The sequence below is a fragment of the Myodes glareolus genome, chromosome 27 (assembly GCF_982192425.1).
Source record: "Myodes glareolus chromosome 27, mMyoGla1.1, whole genome shotgun sequence".
Taxonomy (NCBI): domain Eukaryota; kingdom Metazoa; phylum Chordata; class Mammalia; order Rodentia; family Cricetidae; genus Myodes; species Myodes glareolus.
The window spans coordinates 1,949,794-1,965,874 of record NC_142052.1 but is presented as its reverse complement, the minus strand read 5'-3'; the positions used below and the strand labels follow the sequence as shown (position 1 = coordinate 1,965,874).

Sequence of the window (16,081 nt, the reverse complement as noted above, 5' to 3'; positions counted from 1 at the left end):
CCCACCCACGCCTGCGCGCGCCGGCGCGCGGGCCGCCCACTTCCTCTGCGGACCCTATCCCGGCTGGAGACGCGGAGCGCGAAGGAAGGGTTCCGAGGCTGTTCAGTTCCCGCCCGGGGGTGGAAGTGGGGGGAATTGATTTCCTCTCACCAGGGCAAAAGGTGGAAAATAATTTTGAAAAAGAACTCGAGGCACGATGTCAGCCAGGCCGCCTCTGACTCGTGACGATCCTGTCTCACTCTCTCAAGTGCTCAGGTTTGTCAGAAACCACCCCGACTCCTTAGGTACTTCATACAGGTGGAATTATATTTTATTTTATATCTTATTATTAAACATTGTCTCTATGTGAGTGGGTTTTTTTTTTACTAGTAAATGGCCACAGAATTTATTTTTTAAGGCTGAATAATACTGTTTTCACACACCACAATTTTGTTTATCCCTTCAGCAGTAGATGCTTGGGCTGCTGTTCTTTTGGCCTATTGTCAATGTAGCTATGAACATGGCTGTGCAAGTATCTCTTTGAAATTCCATTTCCAACTGTTCGGCGTTAGATATCCAGATGTGGAATTTCTCGCTTATATAGATTATATTGTGGTTGTTTTCAATTTTCAACAACCATTGCACCGTGTTACCCACCAACAGCACGCGCTAGTTCTAGCCTTTTCCCCCTACATTCCCTCAAACTGTATTTCTTTAAGAAAAAAAAAGTCATCAAAAAAAAAAAAAAGCTATCCACCTTTCGTGCACACACCTTTCGTCCCAGCACTCAGGAAAGCAGATCTCTTTAAGTTTGAGGCCTAACGAGAATAAAGTGCTTTTGATTTGTATTTTCCCAGGGTTGAACATTCTCTCAAGTGTTAATTGGCATTTGTGTCTCTCCTTTAGAGAAGCGATTGTCCAAGTTCTGTACCCATCTTTCTTTCCCCCATCTTTTACACATTCTTTCCCTCTCCCATCATGAAATGCAGATCGTTTTCTTGTTGAGTTGTAGCTCTTTGTATATCCTGGATACACATTCCCACAGAAATGCGTTGCCTTCATTCTGTTTGTAGATCAGCCACCAATTAGCAGCATCTAAAATGCCAAGCGTTTTAAACACTGTTATTTAGCACCTTCCCAATCTTGTGAGGTAAAGCGGAAATTAAAATTTAGAGATTTAACAAACCACCCCTGACTGCGTGTATTATTTATTAATGACTGAATCAAATTTAAACTCATCCACTGAACCAGGGTTGGTCCTGAAAGTTCTCGTTCCGGTACCAAGAAGACCAGTCTCGGGGAGGGACGGGGGAAGTCTGAGCCTGAGCACACACAGGCGCTCCAGATCCGAACGCCCTGTAAATAAGCGCCGTTCTACTTCCGGTGGGGAAGAGAGAGGAAAAGCACCGGCGGAAGCGCGAAGGTGCTGCGTAATACCCCGGACGCTGAGGCGCTTGCGGCCCCCAAAGATGCCTGATTACCTAGGTGCGGACCAGCGGAAAACCAAGGAGGATGAGAAGGACGACAAGCCCATCCGAGGTGAGCGCACACGGGCTGGAGCTCCCAGCCGGGAGGGACCGGCGCCCGCCCCGCAGAGGCGAGGGATTCCCGCCGCCGTCGGACCGGAGTGGTGACAGGCCCGGGCCGCCGCTCCCGCCCGCCTCCCGTTCTTCCTCGCTCACTTCAGGCTCTGGATGCTTCTTTTGATCACCGATTTTTTTTTTTAAAAAAAATGTTTTTCTAATTTTTTGTATCGAATAGTTTGCCAGGCGTTGACGCTCCATACCCAGCGTGGCCTTGTAGGTCTGCAAATAGTGGCCTGGTGGGGTTTGAGTTCTTCCTCCCGGCCCCTCTTCTCCTCCCCAGGTGTGGCGGCTGGGTGTTGCAACTGCGTCGTGGCAACCCTGGAAGGCGAACCCGAGTCAGAAGAGGTCAAGTCTCGCATCCTTTCCCTAGATTCCAGCTAGTGCCGGTTCCAGTCGTTTTACGTTTTTTCTAGGCATTTTTAATACACATAGAAGCAAGGACGTCTCTCTCTCTCTCTCTCTCTCTCTCTCTCTCTCTCTCTCTCTCTCTCTCTCTGTGTGTGTGTGTGTGTGTGTGTGTGTGTGTGTGTGTGTTCAGGAGGCAGAGGCAAGTAGATCTCTGAGTTCAAGACCAGCCTGGTCTTCAGAGCGAGTTCCAGAACAACCGGGACTACATAGGGAAACTCTGTCTCAAAAAACCAAAACCGAACAAAAAGTTGAGACAGTGTATTTTCCCTTTTCAATCTACAAACCGTTTTTTATTTCATTGTCTCTTTTCCCATTCCTCCATCTTTTTTCCCTTTTCTTCTTTCCCTTCTCTTCTTTCTTCCTTCCCTCCTCCACTCTCTTTTCCTTTTTTTCTCCTTTTATTGCCTAACTGGCTGGAAGAATAAGCTTGGTAATAGAAGGAGCTAGATTAACTCTTGGCATAGTTCTTACTGATTTGCTCCAGCGTAGTTTGGAAATAATGGTATTTGTGGGATGGAATAGCATATCCATAGTACACAGTACATTTATATTTAATCTCTGTCTCTTATACAGTAACTCTTTGGTCTGTTGTCCTGACTGCCCACTGCTTTACTAGGTGACCCTGGACCTTACTAACCTCTTCTAGGTGACTGTCATTGCTTACTGTCCTTTTGCTGTTTCTTTTCCCTTCACTGTGTCCTGCAGTAGTTTCTCTGAAATTTTCTTTCTGGTGGTTTCATCTGTTTGCATCTGAACTGTCTCTTCTCAGAGATAATTCTCAGCTAACCGTTCCTTTTCTTCTCCAGTTTATAATGGTTTGTTGTGGGTGGTGGCCGGCAGGGTAGGATCAGTTCTTGGCAGCCGCTTTCCTGTGGCTACTCGGTTGCTCAGCGCCTTGCTGCTTCCTCTTGGTCCATCTCCTTCTTGATGAACTTGAGCACCATTTGTTCTTGGACACCTTGAGCAACAGCATTTGTAAAGGCACACACCTCCTGGACCATATTTTCAAAGAGCTTGGTATGTTTAGTGAGGCATAAACACACCAGTGGCCTTTGTTGAGACCCATGGCAGCCAAGACTGGAAAGACAGTTAATTGTTTTGACTTTATGTTGGTGCTGAAACTCTGTCTGATTTCTTTGTCTTCTGGGTTGCCACATTGGAATGTGCTGGTGTGTTAAGGATTCTTAGGACTACCATTAGATTCTAAAGTTTATAGGACATGTTATGGGACTTAGATGGTTACAGTCATGACTGTGACTTTATTGTGGTAAAAGATACACAGCAGAATCTGCAAAGACAAAAGGGACAGAGGACATGAGGTGACATCTAAGGGAACAGGAAGAATTGCAGATGCTCCTGATTGTCTTGACAAGATATGACAGTTTGATTAAAATGATTGCCAGTCAGGGAAGACTTTGGAGGCTTGGTGCCAGTACTCAGTTTGTTCTTACTGGGGGTTGGATAGATAGGCAGGCTTTGCCTAGCACTTACCAAGATTCCAGGCTCTCAGAAGGAAGTTGGTATTCTGCATGATCTGTTATTTGTGCAAATAGTCTGCACAGTGAACTACTCTATCAGAAGTGACATTACCGGCTTGCGGATGGAATTCAGATCTGTCAGGCTGGTAGCTGAGCTTCTTAGACTGTGCTACGCTGTCTACTACAGCCCTGTCACCTGTGAGGGACTCAGGGCAGGAGGGGAGGGCTCTCTGTTCGTGCTCTTGAATGCCCACAGAAGCACGTGACTGTTGAATCGAGAGTCATAATTAGATGTTAGTTACAGTGCACACTGATCCATTAAAGAAGTGTAGACTATGTATCATTTACAGAGAGACTACACATCATTTATTATACCAGACAACTACTGGTAACATTTAGCTAATGACCACCTAAGACTCCTCTGGGTAACAGTCCTGGTTGTCCTGGAACTCGCCTTGTAGACCAGGCTGGCCTCAAACTCACTGAGATCCGTCTGCTTCTGCCTCCCAAGTGCTGGGAGTAAAAGTGTCCACTACCACTGACTGGTAGGCTGCCTTGTATTTCATTGTATGAATATAGCATGATTATTTAAGTGCCGTAATGGGTATGTTTTATATGTGCAGTACATAAAGTGTATAAGTGAGCGAGTGTCTAATACTGTGTAATTAATTCCTCATCCCCATTCTTACTGTTTCTGGAACTCAGACAGAACACTTGGATTTGAACAGGAAAGTTGACCAGCTGCCCTCTCCTGTTGAACCTCGTATCATGTATTATTTCTGTTTTGTTCTAGCTCTGGATGAAGGGGATATTGCCTTACTGAAAACTTACGTAAGTCTTTTTAAGTGACTACAAAAAAGTAGATGTTTTGTGTTTAAACAAGAATTGTTCTGTCTAGTGACCACAATGGGTTGGGTCTGCAGTATCTTAACTGCTCCTGATCTGTACACGGCCTCTGAGAGTGGGTGGTGGTGTGTCCAAGATGTTTGGAGTGGCTTGTGCAAACGTAGTGTATTTAAAATATATGTGGCAAAATTAGATTTGAATGGAAAATTTAAGTGCTTAGACATATGCTGCTTCAGCTGGGTGTGGTGGCTCACACCTTTTGCCCAGCACTCAGCATTATCACAAGTGTGAGGCCAGCTTGGTGCAGATCACGTACAGGTCAGAAAATGCAGATCTGCCACAGGAAAATGTCTAGAAAGGTCTTCCTCCTTTCACTACCCAGCCCTGACACAGCAAGGCTAGTAGACTGTTGCCGTAGAGAATTGTGTCTGAGTTTCCTAAGTATTGATGTTCAGATGCTCTAACTAAACTGGTCTTTGCCACCCAGGGCCAGAGCACGTACTCCAGGCAGATCAAGCAGGTTGAGGATGACATTCAACAACTTCTCAAAAAAATTAATGAGCTCACTGGTACGTATCCATTCCTACTTCCTTTCTTTGAATTGTTGCTTGTGCTGTAAGATTTTAAATATAAATTTGAAGTGAAATCGTAACAGAAGTGTTAAAAAAAACCTTAAATTTTAAATGACCTCATTTAACACTCTCTTTTCCTATATACTTTTCAAACTGTGTTTAATCATTATGCAGTTAGGTAGCATACCTTACACAAGTGATATTTCTGCTGGTCAAAGCCTAGTTCAGTAAACTCTTAATATATCAAAATTTTAAATTGAGTAAAAACACGATGTTATTCAGTGTGGCTATTGCCTGGTTGTTGGCACTGGGAAATTTAAATAGTGAAGTCCTGTAATACCAAAAAAAAAAAAGAAAATCAAGTATACATTTTTGCTTTGATTGCTTTAGGACAGTGGCTTGGGTAGAGTCTATAGGGTAATGATTCTGTCTGTGTAGAGTCTATATGGTAATGATTCAGTCTGAAGGCATTCCGCAGTGCTCGGAGGCAACTTAATCCCCATGATGTGCAAGAAAGCAGGTACTGGTGTTATGTATGTCTAGAAGCCAGGATGCTGCTAAGCTTCCCACAGAGTATAAGGACAGAACCTGGAAAAGGAGTTACTCAACCTGGAATGCCAGTAGTGCCAAGGTAGAGAAGGTTAGTTTGGGGTGACGCACTATATCTTGCTGAATTTTCTCATCTTTCTCTTTGTAGGTATTAAAGAGTCCGACACTGGCCTGGCCCCACCAGCCCTCTGGGATCTGGCCGCAGATAAACAGACACTTCAGAGTGAGCAGCCGCTGCAGGTAGCGAGGTACGTCAGTGCTCTGTGGTTTTTATTGCCAAGCACATTTAGAGTTTGGGGCTAATGCAGTAGTTTAAATCCGTTTGTTTGTTTGTTTCACATTTCATAATTAAAACTTTCTACAGATATGTGGGGTTAACAGTCTGTGCCTTAAGTAATTATTTTGGATCCTCAGGAAGTGCAGCGCACAATGTGAAAGCCCAGTTCTCGTGCTGCAGGGATTCTCGCCCATTACGTGTGGGCTCCTGTGTCTGCATGCAGAGGAGTAATATGGAGTCCTTAGAAAAGCTTTACTGCATTTGTTTATTTGTGTGTGAGCACGCGCCTGTGCACAGCATGGGTGAGGGGTCAGAAGACAACTTTTGTGGTCCTTTCCTTGGCCATGTGGAGTCCAGGGAGCAAACTCAGGACTTCAGATTTGATGGGAAGCCCCTTTGTGTGCAGAGCCATCTTACCAGTTAAAGATGTAACTGTAGTAGGAAGGAGGCTGCTCGTTCGTTCCCGGCTGTATTGTTGCTGCGGCTTATGCGATAGCTGCTTAGTATGAATTCTGTATTCTGTTTCCTGTTTTATTAGATACTTTGACACATGTGTTATTATATATTAACTTCTACCAGAGCTCTCAGAGAGTGAATGCTTTCAGATTAAAAATAATAAAAATGGATTTAAATTGTGAACCCAAGGAAAAATGAAAACACATAAATTACTAAATTTGATATAAGACACATGGCTTTATTTTTAATAAAGAAGATAGTCTCCTAAGATGAAATGTGTCCCAAATAATAAAGGGACGTGAAAAGCAAAGTCAAGCTTGGAAGCCAGTAAGGCAACTTTTGGGTTTAGTCTTCCTGAGGAAGGGTATTATCTGAAGTTTCTATGGCTCAGCTAGGGTTGAGTCCTGTTGGGGCTGAGCCCAGAAGGATCTTGAGCAGTGGCCCAGTTTCTGCAGCTGTGGTCTACATTTGCTCTGTGCTACACTGCGTGCCCTGGGCTCCCTGCTAGTGGTTTGGATTTCTTCCTCTCATGAAGCCTTTTGCTGTGCTAGGTGTACGAAGATAATCAATGCTGATTCAGAGGACCCCAAATACATTATCAATGTGAAGCAGTTTGCTAAGTTTGTAGTGGATCTCAGTGATCAAGTGGCGCCTACTGACATTGAGGAAGGGATGAGAGTTGGGTAAGTTCTCACCGTGGCTTTGTTGTGAATGAGTGTGCAGAATGCCGTGGAGTGTGAAGGGGGATCGATTAGCACACCTCATGATCTTCTCTGCGAGCTTCCTGACTTCACACCAACGTAGCCTTCCCATTCCCACGTTTCTTCTTATGCATGACTTTGTGTCTTAATTAAAGACTTGCAGCTAAGGTAGAGGCAGTCCATGCTTGAGAACAGTTAATGAGGATTAACTGGGATACATAATAACTTAGTCTTCATAACTTCTGGGACTATATCTCTTTTGCTTACTTATCATGTGATTTTCAAGATAAATACTAGCCAGAAAAAAAGTCCTGAAAATTTAAAGAGCATCTATTTTGTTTTTTTTTTTTATTTTTATTCCCTTAGTGTGGACAGAAATAAATACCAAATTCACATTCCACTACCTCCTAAGATTGACCCAACAGTTACCATGATGCAGGTAAGAAACATGGGGAAAGTGACTCGCATTCTTCAATATAATTGCGAGCCAGGCATAGTGACTCATATTCGTAATCCCGTCCTTTGGGAGGCTTAGACAGAAGGATTGCCATGAATTAAAGCCTTTGAAGCTAGCCTGAGCTACCAGGCAGAAGCCTATCTCATAAAATAAACAAAACCCCAAACAAAACAGCAACAGCTGCATCTCTTCCTAAAAAGTTTGAAGCCTTTAAGCAGCTAATGCTCCAAAAACTTACCAGAGATTAAAAAATTTTGTGAAATATTTACAGTATTTGTCACTTGCTAATATCAGAATATGTAGCTCAGCAGACAGTTGTGGGACACTGGGATCGGTCACTGTCCTGACCTGGTCTGTCTGATGTGCTGCATCGTCTTCCTCAGGTGGAGGAGAAGCCTGACGTCACATACAGTGACGTCGGTGGCTGTAAGGAGCAGATTGAGAAGCTGCGAGAAGTGGTTGAAACCCCTCTGCTCCACGTAAGTGACCGGTGACTCCGTCAGCTCCTGTGTGAGGGCGCGCTGAGCTGCTGTACGGCGACCACTAACGTCGCCGTGTAGTACGAAGCTTTGTGAGCGTTTCGTTAATGAAAGCTTTTGATAGGGTGGAGGTGTGGAAAGTGGTTAAATTTCAGCAGAGAGCAAACAGGAATTGAGTGGCCAGGTGTATTAAAAGACAGATCTGCTACTTAGATTGATAAAGGAAATTAGGGGGTACAAGTTATTGTTGAGTTATAGATAATTACTGTTACTGTAGAAGACACAGGTAGATCTTGGAGGATAACGGAACACACAGGGTCAAATAATGGAATTTTTAAAAGTGAAAATACTATTTTTATATTTTTACTATGAGAAGTGGTAAGTGTAAAATTTGTGTCTCTGTCACAGCCAGAGAGATTTGTTAACCTTGGGATTGAGCCTCCGAAAGGTGTGCTGCTGTTTGGCCCCCCGGGCACGGGCAAGACGCTCTGTGCTAGGGCTGTTGCTAACAGGACCGACGCTTGCTTCATTCGAGTTATCGGGTCTGAGCTTGTGCAGAAATACGTTGGGGAGGTAAGTGAACTTGTCAAAGTTAAAGCATTCGTTGCTCTGTGAAAGACTTGTGATAAATGCATAAGATTAAAAAATAATTGCAAATAAGCTGCCATTTGAAATTCTGATCAACATGTTTCCTCCCAGAAGAACAGCATTTAGTGCAGTTTGGGTGTGTGAGGTAAAAACCCCAGGAGTGCTGGGTAAATGAAATTTTCTCTCAGGGACAGTAGCCAAAGGTTTAGTGAGAAATAGAAAACATGGATTGTCTGTGTGTGGGGACTTGGGTGTCGACACACATAAGCACAGAAGTGTTAGCTAAGAACATACATTTAGGTTAAAGGCTAGGATTGCATATATGATATCTAGAACATACTGTTTAGTGTACTTAAGGATTGCCAAAAGGGCTACATGACTTAGTATTTTAATTTTTAATATTTAGATCAAACCTTAATCAGATTCAGTGATCAGTAATTTCAAGTGACAGATCAAGTACTTTGATTTCCTCAAGTTTTGCTTATTGTACTTCACTTAAGAATGCTAACATGCAAAATGAAAAAAAAATTTAAAAAGTGATTACTTCTCATCGTAACCTTTGTGCTATCAAATAGCTAGGGGGTCAGGAAGATGGTGTGATACTGTGTTGAGGCTAAGATTTCATTTGATAATATAGGTAGGAAACTTTAGTTTTTTTTGTTTGTTTTATTATATAGATAGATAGATGATAGATAGATAGATAGATGGATGGATGGATGGATGATAGGTAGGTAGGTAGGTAGGTAGGTAGGTAGAGTTTCTCTGTGTATCCCTGGCATCCTGGAACTCTGTAGACCAGGCTGGCCTCGAACTCAGAGATCTGCCTGCCTCTGCCTCCCAGGTGCTGGGATTAAAGGCGTGCGCCACCACCACCCGGCTCAAACATCAGTCTTTTAAAAAAAGCTTAGGTGCAAATGGTTGAGAATGCTGTTAGAAAAAGTGTTTAAAACTGTGCAGTGTAGTTTATTTATTGTACTTGAAAAGATTTAAAAATCAACTCTGTAGTAATGAATCAAATTTTCTCACTAGGGGGCCCGAATGGTTCGTGAGCTTTTTGAAATGGCCAGAACGAAAAAAGCCTGCCTCATTTTCTTTGATGAAATTGATGCCATTGGAGGTATGGACGACTTTTATAAGTTTAGTTGTCTTTACTGTGTGTGTGTGCGCGCGCGCACACACATACACATGTACAGGGCTGTTGTGTCTTCATCGGTTTCTGTTGCTGTGCAGACACCATGACCACAGCTTGATTGGGGCTGACTTACAGTTCAGAGTTCAGTCCATTATTGTTATGGTGGGAAGTATGGCGTCACACAGACGGACACCGTGCTGGAGGAGCTGAGAGTTGTACATCTAGATTGACAGGCTGCGGGAAGAGAGAGACGCTGGCCAGCATCTGAGACCTCAAAGCCTGCTCCTAGTGGCGCGCTTCCTCCAACAATGCCACACCTCCTCCAGCAGGGCCATAATTCCCCATAGTGGCGGTTCCTATGAGCCTATGGGGTCATTGTCATTCGGCCACCATGTACAGTACACGTGTGGTTAAAGGACGCCCTGTGGGGGCCGGTTCCCTCCTCCGACCGTGTGGGTCCCAGGTCCCTGAGCCGTCTGACCATCCCTGGGTGATATTTTAAAGAATTGGTATAGGACTGAGTTCTGTGAAAGCTTCAAGTGATACGTAGTAGAGTTCTGGTGTTAATCTACAAGACTTTAACTCCAGGCCACAGATTTAAGCAGCAGAATGACTGTGAAAACCTTAAACTGTCCTGAGGTGTTGGCTGTGACTTAGAATACTAACCCGTAGTTGCTGCAGATTCGTCCGTCACTGTGCACAGTAACGTCTCTTCTGGCCACCATGTACATGTGTGCTGTTTCCTCTCTTGTTGGACAGCTAAGTTGGGCCCTTAATGTAGCCATTGTGTCTAATGCTGCAATGAGCATTGATGTGCAGGTGTGTCTGTGATGTCTGCCGTCCTCTGGGTAAATACCCGGGAGTGTACAGCTGGGTTGTACGGAAGATTTGGTGTTAATATTTTGTCGTTTTTTTTGAGAAGAATTCATGATGACTAGACTAGACTGCACTCTCCTCAGCGATGTGTAAGGCCTTGTTGTCCACACCCTCCAGAGTCTGTCACTCCTTTTCTCTTTCTTCCTTTCTTTTCCTCAGACAATTGAATTAGTGTGTCTGTGTGTGTGTCTACGCCATAGCACATGTGGAGGTCGGAGTGCAGCTCTCCAGAATCTTTTCTCTCTCTCTTTTTTTTTTTTATTTCTGGGTATCACACAGGTCAAGGAGCTTGGTGAAATCACCTTTACCCACTGAGCCCTCTTGCTGGCCCGTTGTTTGTTTTCTTAATGAATGGCATTGTGGCTGGGATAAGATAGATTCTCAATGTAGGACTTCTTCCTGTAGCTTCTTAGATGTCCGTGTTCTTTTTGGATCAGAAGCTTCCAGTATCTTCTGTGGGACTACCTTAGTGGCCGTAGTCTTGAGGACTGCTTTCGTCATGGAAGGTTCCCTTTAGTTCTCAGTCAGGCTGACTTCATTGACGTTGGGGATCGACTAGGGAGGAACGCATGGAGAGGACATAGAGGGCTGGAGACTGCGAACAGTCGTACTCACAGTTCTGGTATCTCAGTGCCTGTCATAACCGTGGAGCTCCTCTGTGATTTCTGTCCCAGGTTACAGATACGGTTCCAGTCTTTAGGTAGTGCTTCAGCAGATGGAGTCTCAGGTGCCCAAAGCATCTCCGTGTATTCCTTCAGGGATCCTCAGTACGAATGCCAGCTCTATCCTGTGCCGTCCCCAGTGCTCCAGGCACGACCTAGTCTGTGGTCTGTGTGTATCCCCCGTATATAGGTGTTCAGCCTGCTGAATGCTACACAGATCTGGTTCAGCGGTTACTGTCTACAGGTTAGCAGTATGCTTTTGGCCAGGTTCCAGCATATGGTCAACACTTGCTGAGTTTCTCACAAGGGAGCTGCCAAGCCACCAGCATAGCAGAAGTCTTTTCCAAATTGTGTCTTGCTTTGTCTGTGCTTTGTCAGTGCCTTGTGCTGAACACCCAGTGCAGAGGAAGCTGCCCTCGGTTTGGCCTTTTCTGCTTACTAGTGTCTGACAGTGTGTGGGTGTGTGCATGAGTGCAGTATCAGAGGAGGGCATCACAGTGCCCGGGAGCAGGCTACAGGCCGTCGTGACTGAGACATGGGTGCCAGAAAGCTGACTCAGAGGGCTTCTGCAAGAGCAGTGTGTGCTCTTAACCCCAAGTCATCTTTCCAGCCACTTTCATTTATTCAGAAAATGTATGCCATGCGTGGTGTGTGTGTGTGTGTGTGTGTGTGTGTGTGTGTGTGTGTGTGTGTGCACGCCCACAGAGGTCAGAAAAGTTTGTCAGATGCTTTGGAGCTGGGGTCCTCTGTAAGAACAGCAAATGCTCTTAACTGCCACGCCATCTCTGTTCTCCTAATACTCTTTGAATAACTGATCTCCAGCCGTCCCCAGATTATTATTACCTGGAGACTCCAGCCAAGGTAATAACAGCTGACATCTTGAAAGTCTTCCTGAAGGGGACCCCCGCCCAGTGGGGGCTTCATTCTGGACCCTGGATTAGGCACAAACCACAACCAAGCACCTTTTTTCATGGCAGGAAAAAAAAGTTAAATTGGTTGCTTTCTGACTCATACAGAAAGCAGCAGCAAATAACCTTGCAGGCTCAATCTTGAGAGCAGAAGGGGAGGTCTGTATGGACTGGGATGCAGGTAGGGGAGATCGAGAAGAAGGGGGACAGGGGAAAGCAGGGCCAAAGGCTGCCTCTGGATAGAGGAGAAAAATGAGGCCCATAGGCAAACCGCGGTTTATCAAGGTACGAGGGGAAACCTTGCGTTAGGATGTTAGGTGTGTGGGGCTTCTGATTGCTGGACTTCAGTATTTGGAAACTTGGTGGTCAGCCTTGGGAGAAGGAGGTGGCCAAATGGGGCAATAGACCTTGATGACTAACTCTAGGGAACATCTAGGGGTTCTTAGCAAGGCTGAAGGGATGGAAGGGCAAGGCCTGCCAGAGCAATCCCTTCACTCTCTACACAAGAGTCCTTGATTAATTTGAAAACAAAATGTCCTTAAGGGATATCTTCAAAGATCTCTAAAAAAAAGCTGTCAAGTAAACCTGTGGTAAATTCTTTCTAAAACAGAGATTTGCCTAGGTTCAGTCCAGGCAAAAATCCAGCACTGAGAAGGGGAAATGGATATAAGATCTCACCCCCAACCAAGAAGCTGTTTGCAGTTGATAGCTGCTGGGAAAGGGAAAATCGATATTCTCAGTGGATTATCTCTGGATACCAACCACACTGCACGGCAGGCCCAGCCTTAAGTAGGTTGGCCAGCACAAAACCGACTCTGTGGTTTTTGTTTCATTTTGTGTTGTTTTGGTATATTTTGCTTTTTAGTTTTATGACTTGAGAGTAGGTGTGCATTGGCTGCAGGGAGGCTGTGTGACAAGGCCTGTGTCTTCAGTCCCGCGTGGAGCTGCTCTACCTGGGCGTGAGATGAGTCTCTGCTCTCTTCCCAGGGGCTCGGTTTGATGATGGCGCTGGGGGAGACAATGAGGTGCAGAGAACAATGTTGGAGCTGATTAACCAGCTGGATGGTTTTGATCCTCGAGGCAACATCAAAGTCCTGATGGCTACCAACCGACCTGATACTTTGGATCCAGCGCTGATGAGGCCGGGGAGATTGGACAGAAAAATTGAGTTTAGCTTACCTGATTTAGAGGTTAAAAAAAAAATCATTTTAGAAAAAATATTCCTGAAATTTTGTCTTTCTGATATCTATTTTCACCTTAATATATGTGAATTCCTTCATTTTTAGGGCCGGACTCACATCTTTAAGATTCACGCTCGCTCAATGAGTGTTGAAAGAGACATTAGGTTTGAGCTGCTAGCCCGACTGTGTCCGAACAGCACTGGTAAGTGCTGGTCTAGTCCGTTCGCCAGTCAGCCTTTTGGACCACTGTCATTAAACATTTCATTTTCTCTGTGTTGTCCAGGAGCAGAGATTAGGAGCGTGTGCACAGAAGCTGGCATGTTTGCAATCCGAGCACGGCGGAAAATTGCTACAGAGAAGGACTTCTTGGAAGCTGTAAATAAGGTCATCAAGTCTTACGCCAAATTCAGCGCCACTCCCCGCTACATGACATACAACTGAGCCGCACAGGCCTGAGAGCTTCCTGTGCTTGGGTAACGTGTTGCCACCTCACAAAAATAAAACATTTCAAAATTCCTAAGTTCCCTGTAGTGCTGTATTAGAGCGGTGTTTCGGGGCCCTGTGCTGGCTGGTGCTGTGCATGCATTGCTTCACTGACTCTGTCATCCTCGACCTCAGTCGGCACAGAGAGTCCAGTGTGGCGACCTCTTCAGCTCCTCAGCCATCATCAAAATGAGTGTTTCACCCTTAGGAGGATTTTGTGTAGTAAGGTTTCGACCAAACTGGTTTTTGTTTTCTTCTGTTGGTGGTAGTGAGTGCTGGGTTTTTGAATGCTAGGCAAACACTCTACCAATGAACTACATACCCCCAGCTAGCACCAGATGTTTTTTAAAATGAAAGAAGCATTTAATGGATTTTCCACTACATCTGGCCAGTCTGCAGTCAGTCAGGAAATGGTGGTTTAGTGAACAGTGAAATGGTCGCAGTTGGGTGACGATTGGGAATACAACTGGGGTTAATATATTAAAAAAGCATCTTTTTAGTGGATGAGAGTGGGTAAAACTCTGATTAAATTAACTCTGTGGTAAGTTATTTTTATTTATTTATGTGGTTTATTTATTTTTGAGACAGATTAACTATGAACTCTGGCTGTCTTGGAACTCACCGTGTAGATGAGGCTAGTCTTGAACTCAGCTCTGCCTCCCTCACTGTCTCTGCCTCCTGACGGCTGAGATTAAAGGTCAGGCCCAACTCGCAGTTATTTTTTTAAACAAAGGTATGTTTGAATCCTCAACAGGTCTCTTTAAAATGATTTCTTGCATAAGTACCAGCAAGTCATTTTTATGTGTGTGTGCAGATACATAGGTGTGTGGAGGCCAGAAGTCAGCCTTAGCCTTCGGAGTGTTAACAGGACGTTGTTTGCACCAGTGAGGCCAGGGAGTCTTTAAAGTGGATTAAAATGGATTCCGTGGATCAGATTGGGGTCCTCATGCTTACACAACCAATTCTTTATGGAATGAGCTATTTCCCCAACCCCCAAATCTTGTTCCAAAACACTGAAGCAAAAGCACAATAAACAGTGTTTTATTGAAGAGTGGTAATATTCACAATAAACAGTGTTTTATTGAAGAGTGGTAATATTCACAATAAACAGTGTTTTATTGAAGAGTGGTAATATTCACAATAAACAGTGTTTTATTGAAGAGTGGTGATATTCACAATAAACAGTGTTTTATTGAAGAGTGGTAATATTCACAGATAAGCTGCAAACCAGCAAGAGTTGTGTGTGTTTTAAGTCAAGCTGAGAACAGAGGCTGTGTACACTCAAGTTTGAAGCGTATGGACGTTTTCAAGTAGAAAGCCTTTCCGTCATGAAGTACAATTGGTGTGCTTTGTTCTCCTTGATTCTGACTAGAAAATCCTTGAGGTATGAAATAGAGCAAACCATTTGAAGTTACACTCACAGGAAAGGTAACTGAGGTTGGTGGTTAGAGATGTGTGTCGACAAGGTGTTCACACCTGATTCAGGCCGAGTCAGTGCACAGCCATGGTACAGTGCTAGTTTGACAGCTTTGCTGGCGCGGTTGAGATGTTTCTTACAGTTAGCTATATATTTGGAGAATTAGATAATACGTTATCGTTTCTCAAACTTTTATCAGCATTCAAAACATTGTTCCTGAAACACTAAAAAAGACAGCAGCATTTTGCACTCGTGGAAGCTTACAGGCTCAGGAAGTTTCGTTTGAGGGTTTAAATTGATTTTCTGTCTTTAAAGAGGTAGGCAATAGTTAGGGACTTCTCTACCTACCAGAGACCCTCCCTCTCTGACCCCCACCACCGTCACACAGAAAGCACACCTCTGTCATTCCAGGGCAGAGTCCCTGGGTTTGCTGCTGCCCTTCACGTCCACAAGAGGTCAGACTCACTTCCTCAAAGTACTCACTTGGAGGCGAGTGCCTCCTTTCTCTACTCAACAGGTAAGCATACAGAATGGGATCACATGGAATATACATTTTACACACTGAAAACTACAAAATGGGCGTCTCCCAGACCTGAGAGGATCCATACCCATCAACTCTTCCTGGTTCTGCAACAGATGACAGGGGCAGTTGTGATCCCATCTGAGCTGCTACCGCCTACTCAGTATACTCAGTGTATATGACCATCTGAGTGTCCTTGGCCCTCATCTTTGGTTCTAAAAACGCATTCCATCCATTCATGAAGTGCACTATACAGGATTTGAGTGCAACAATTTCTCTGTGACAGACACCCTCCTGAAAACAGCCTTCTGGACCGCCACGAAACAAGGCTGGTTTAAGTCTTAGGTTCTATATTTGTCATTGCCTATAATGCCCATCTATTTTTACAGTTAAAAAACATTATGTGCATTGGTGTTGCCTGCAAGTATGTCTGTGAGGATGTCAGGTCCCCTGGGACTGGGGCTGCAGACACCTGAGAGCTGCCATGTAGGTGCTGAGAATTGAACCAGGCCCCTTAGAAGAGCAG

General features: G+C 44.5%; 1 protein-coding gene across 1 annotated transcript; it reads left to right on the top strand.

The window, feature by feature from the left end:
* Positions 1–1,360: 1,360 nt before the first annotated feature.
* On the top strand, positions 1,361–13,655 carry Psmc2 (proteasome 26S subunit, ATPase 2). The gene is made up of 12 exons (XM_085684099.2): positions 1,361–1,518; positions 4,245–4,282; positions 4,785–4,866; positions 5,567–5,666; positions 6,703–6,834; positions 7,219–7,291; positions 7,693–7,788; positions 8,197–8,361; positions 9,406–9,493; positions 12,942–13,144; positions 13,241–13,337; positions 13,419–13,655. The coding sequence occupies exons 1-12, from the start codon at positions 1,449–1,451 to the stop codon at positions 13,574–13,576; spliced, it is 1,302 nt and encodes a 433-aa protein (XP_085540225.1). The 5' UTR covers positions 1,361–1,448; the 3' UTR covers positions 13,577–13,655.
* Positions 13,656–16,081: the final 2,426 nt, after the last annotated feature.

Bases quoted from the DNA above. Each gene is read 5' to 3' on its own strand.
- Psmc2 (XM_085684099.2), top strand. From the start codon at position 1,449: ATGCCTGATTACCTAGGTGCGGACCAGCGGAAAACCAAGGAGGATGAG. The intron at 1,519-4,244 runs GTGAGCGCACAC...GTTTTGTTCTAG, and splicing joins GGACGACAAGCCCATCCGAG to CTCTGGATGAAGGGGATATT. The intron at 13,338-13,418 runs GTAAGTGCTGGT...TGTGTTGTCCAG, and splicing joins ACTGTGTCCGAACAGCACTG to GAGCAGAGATTAGGAGCGTG.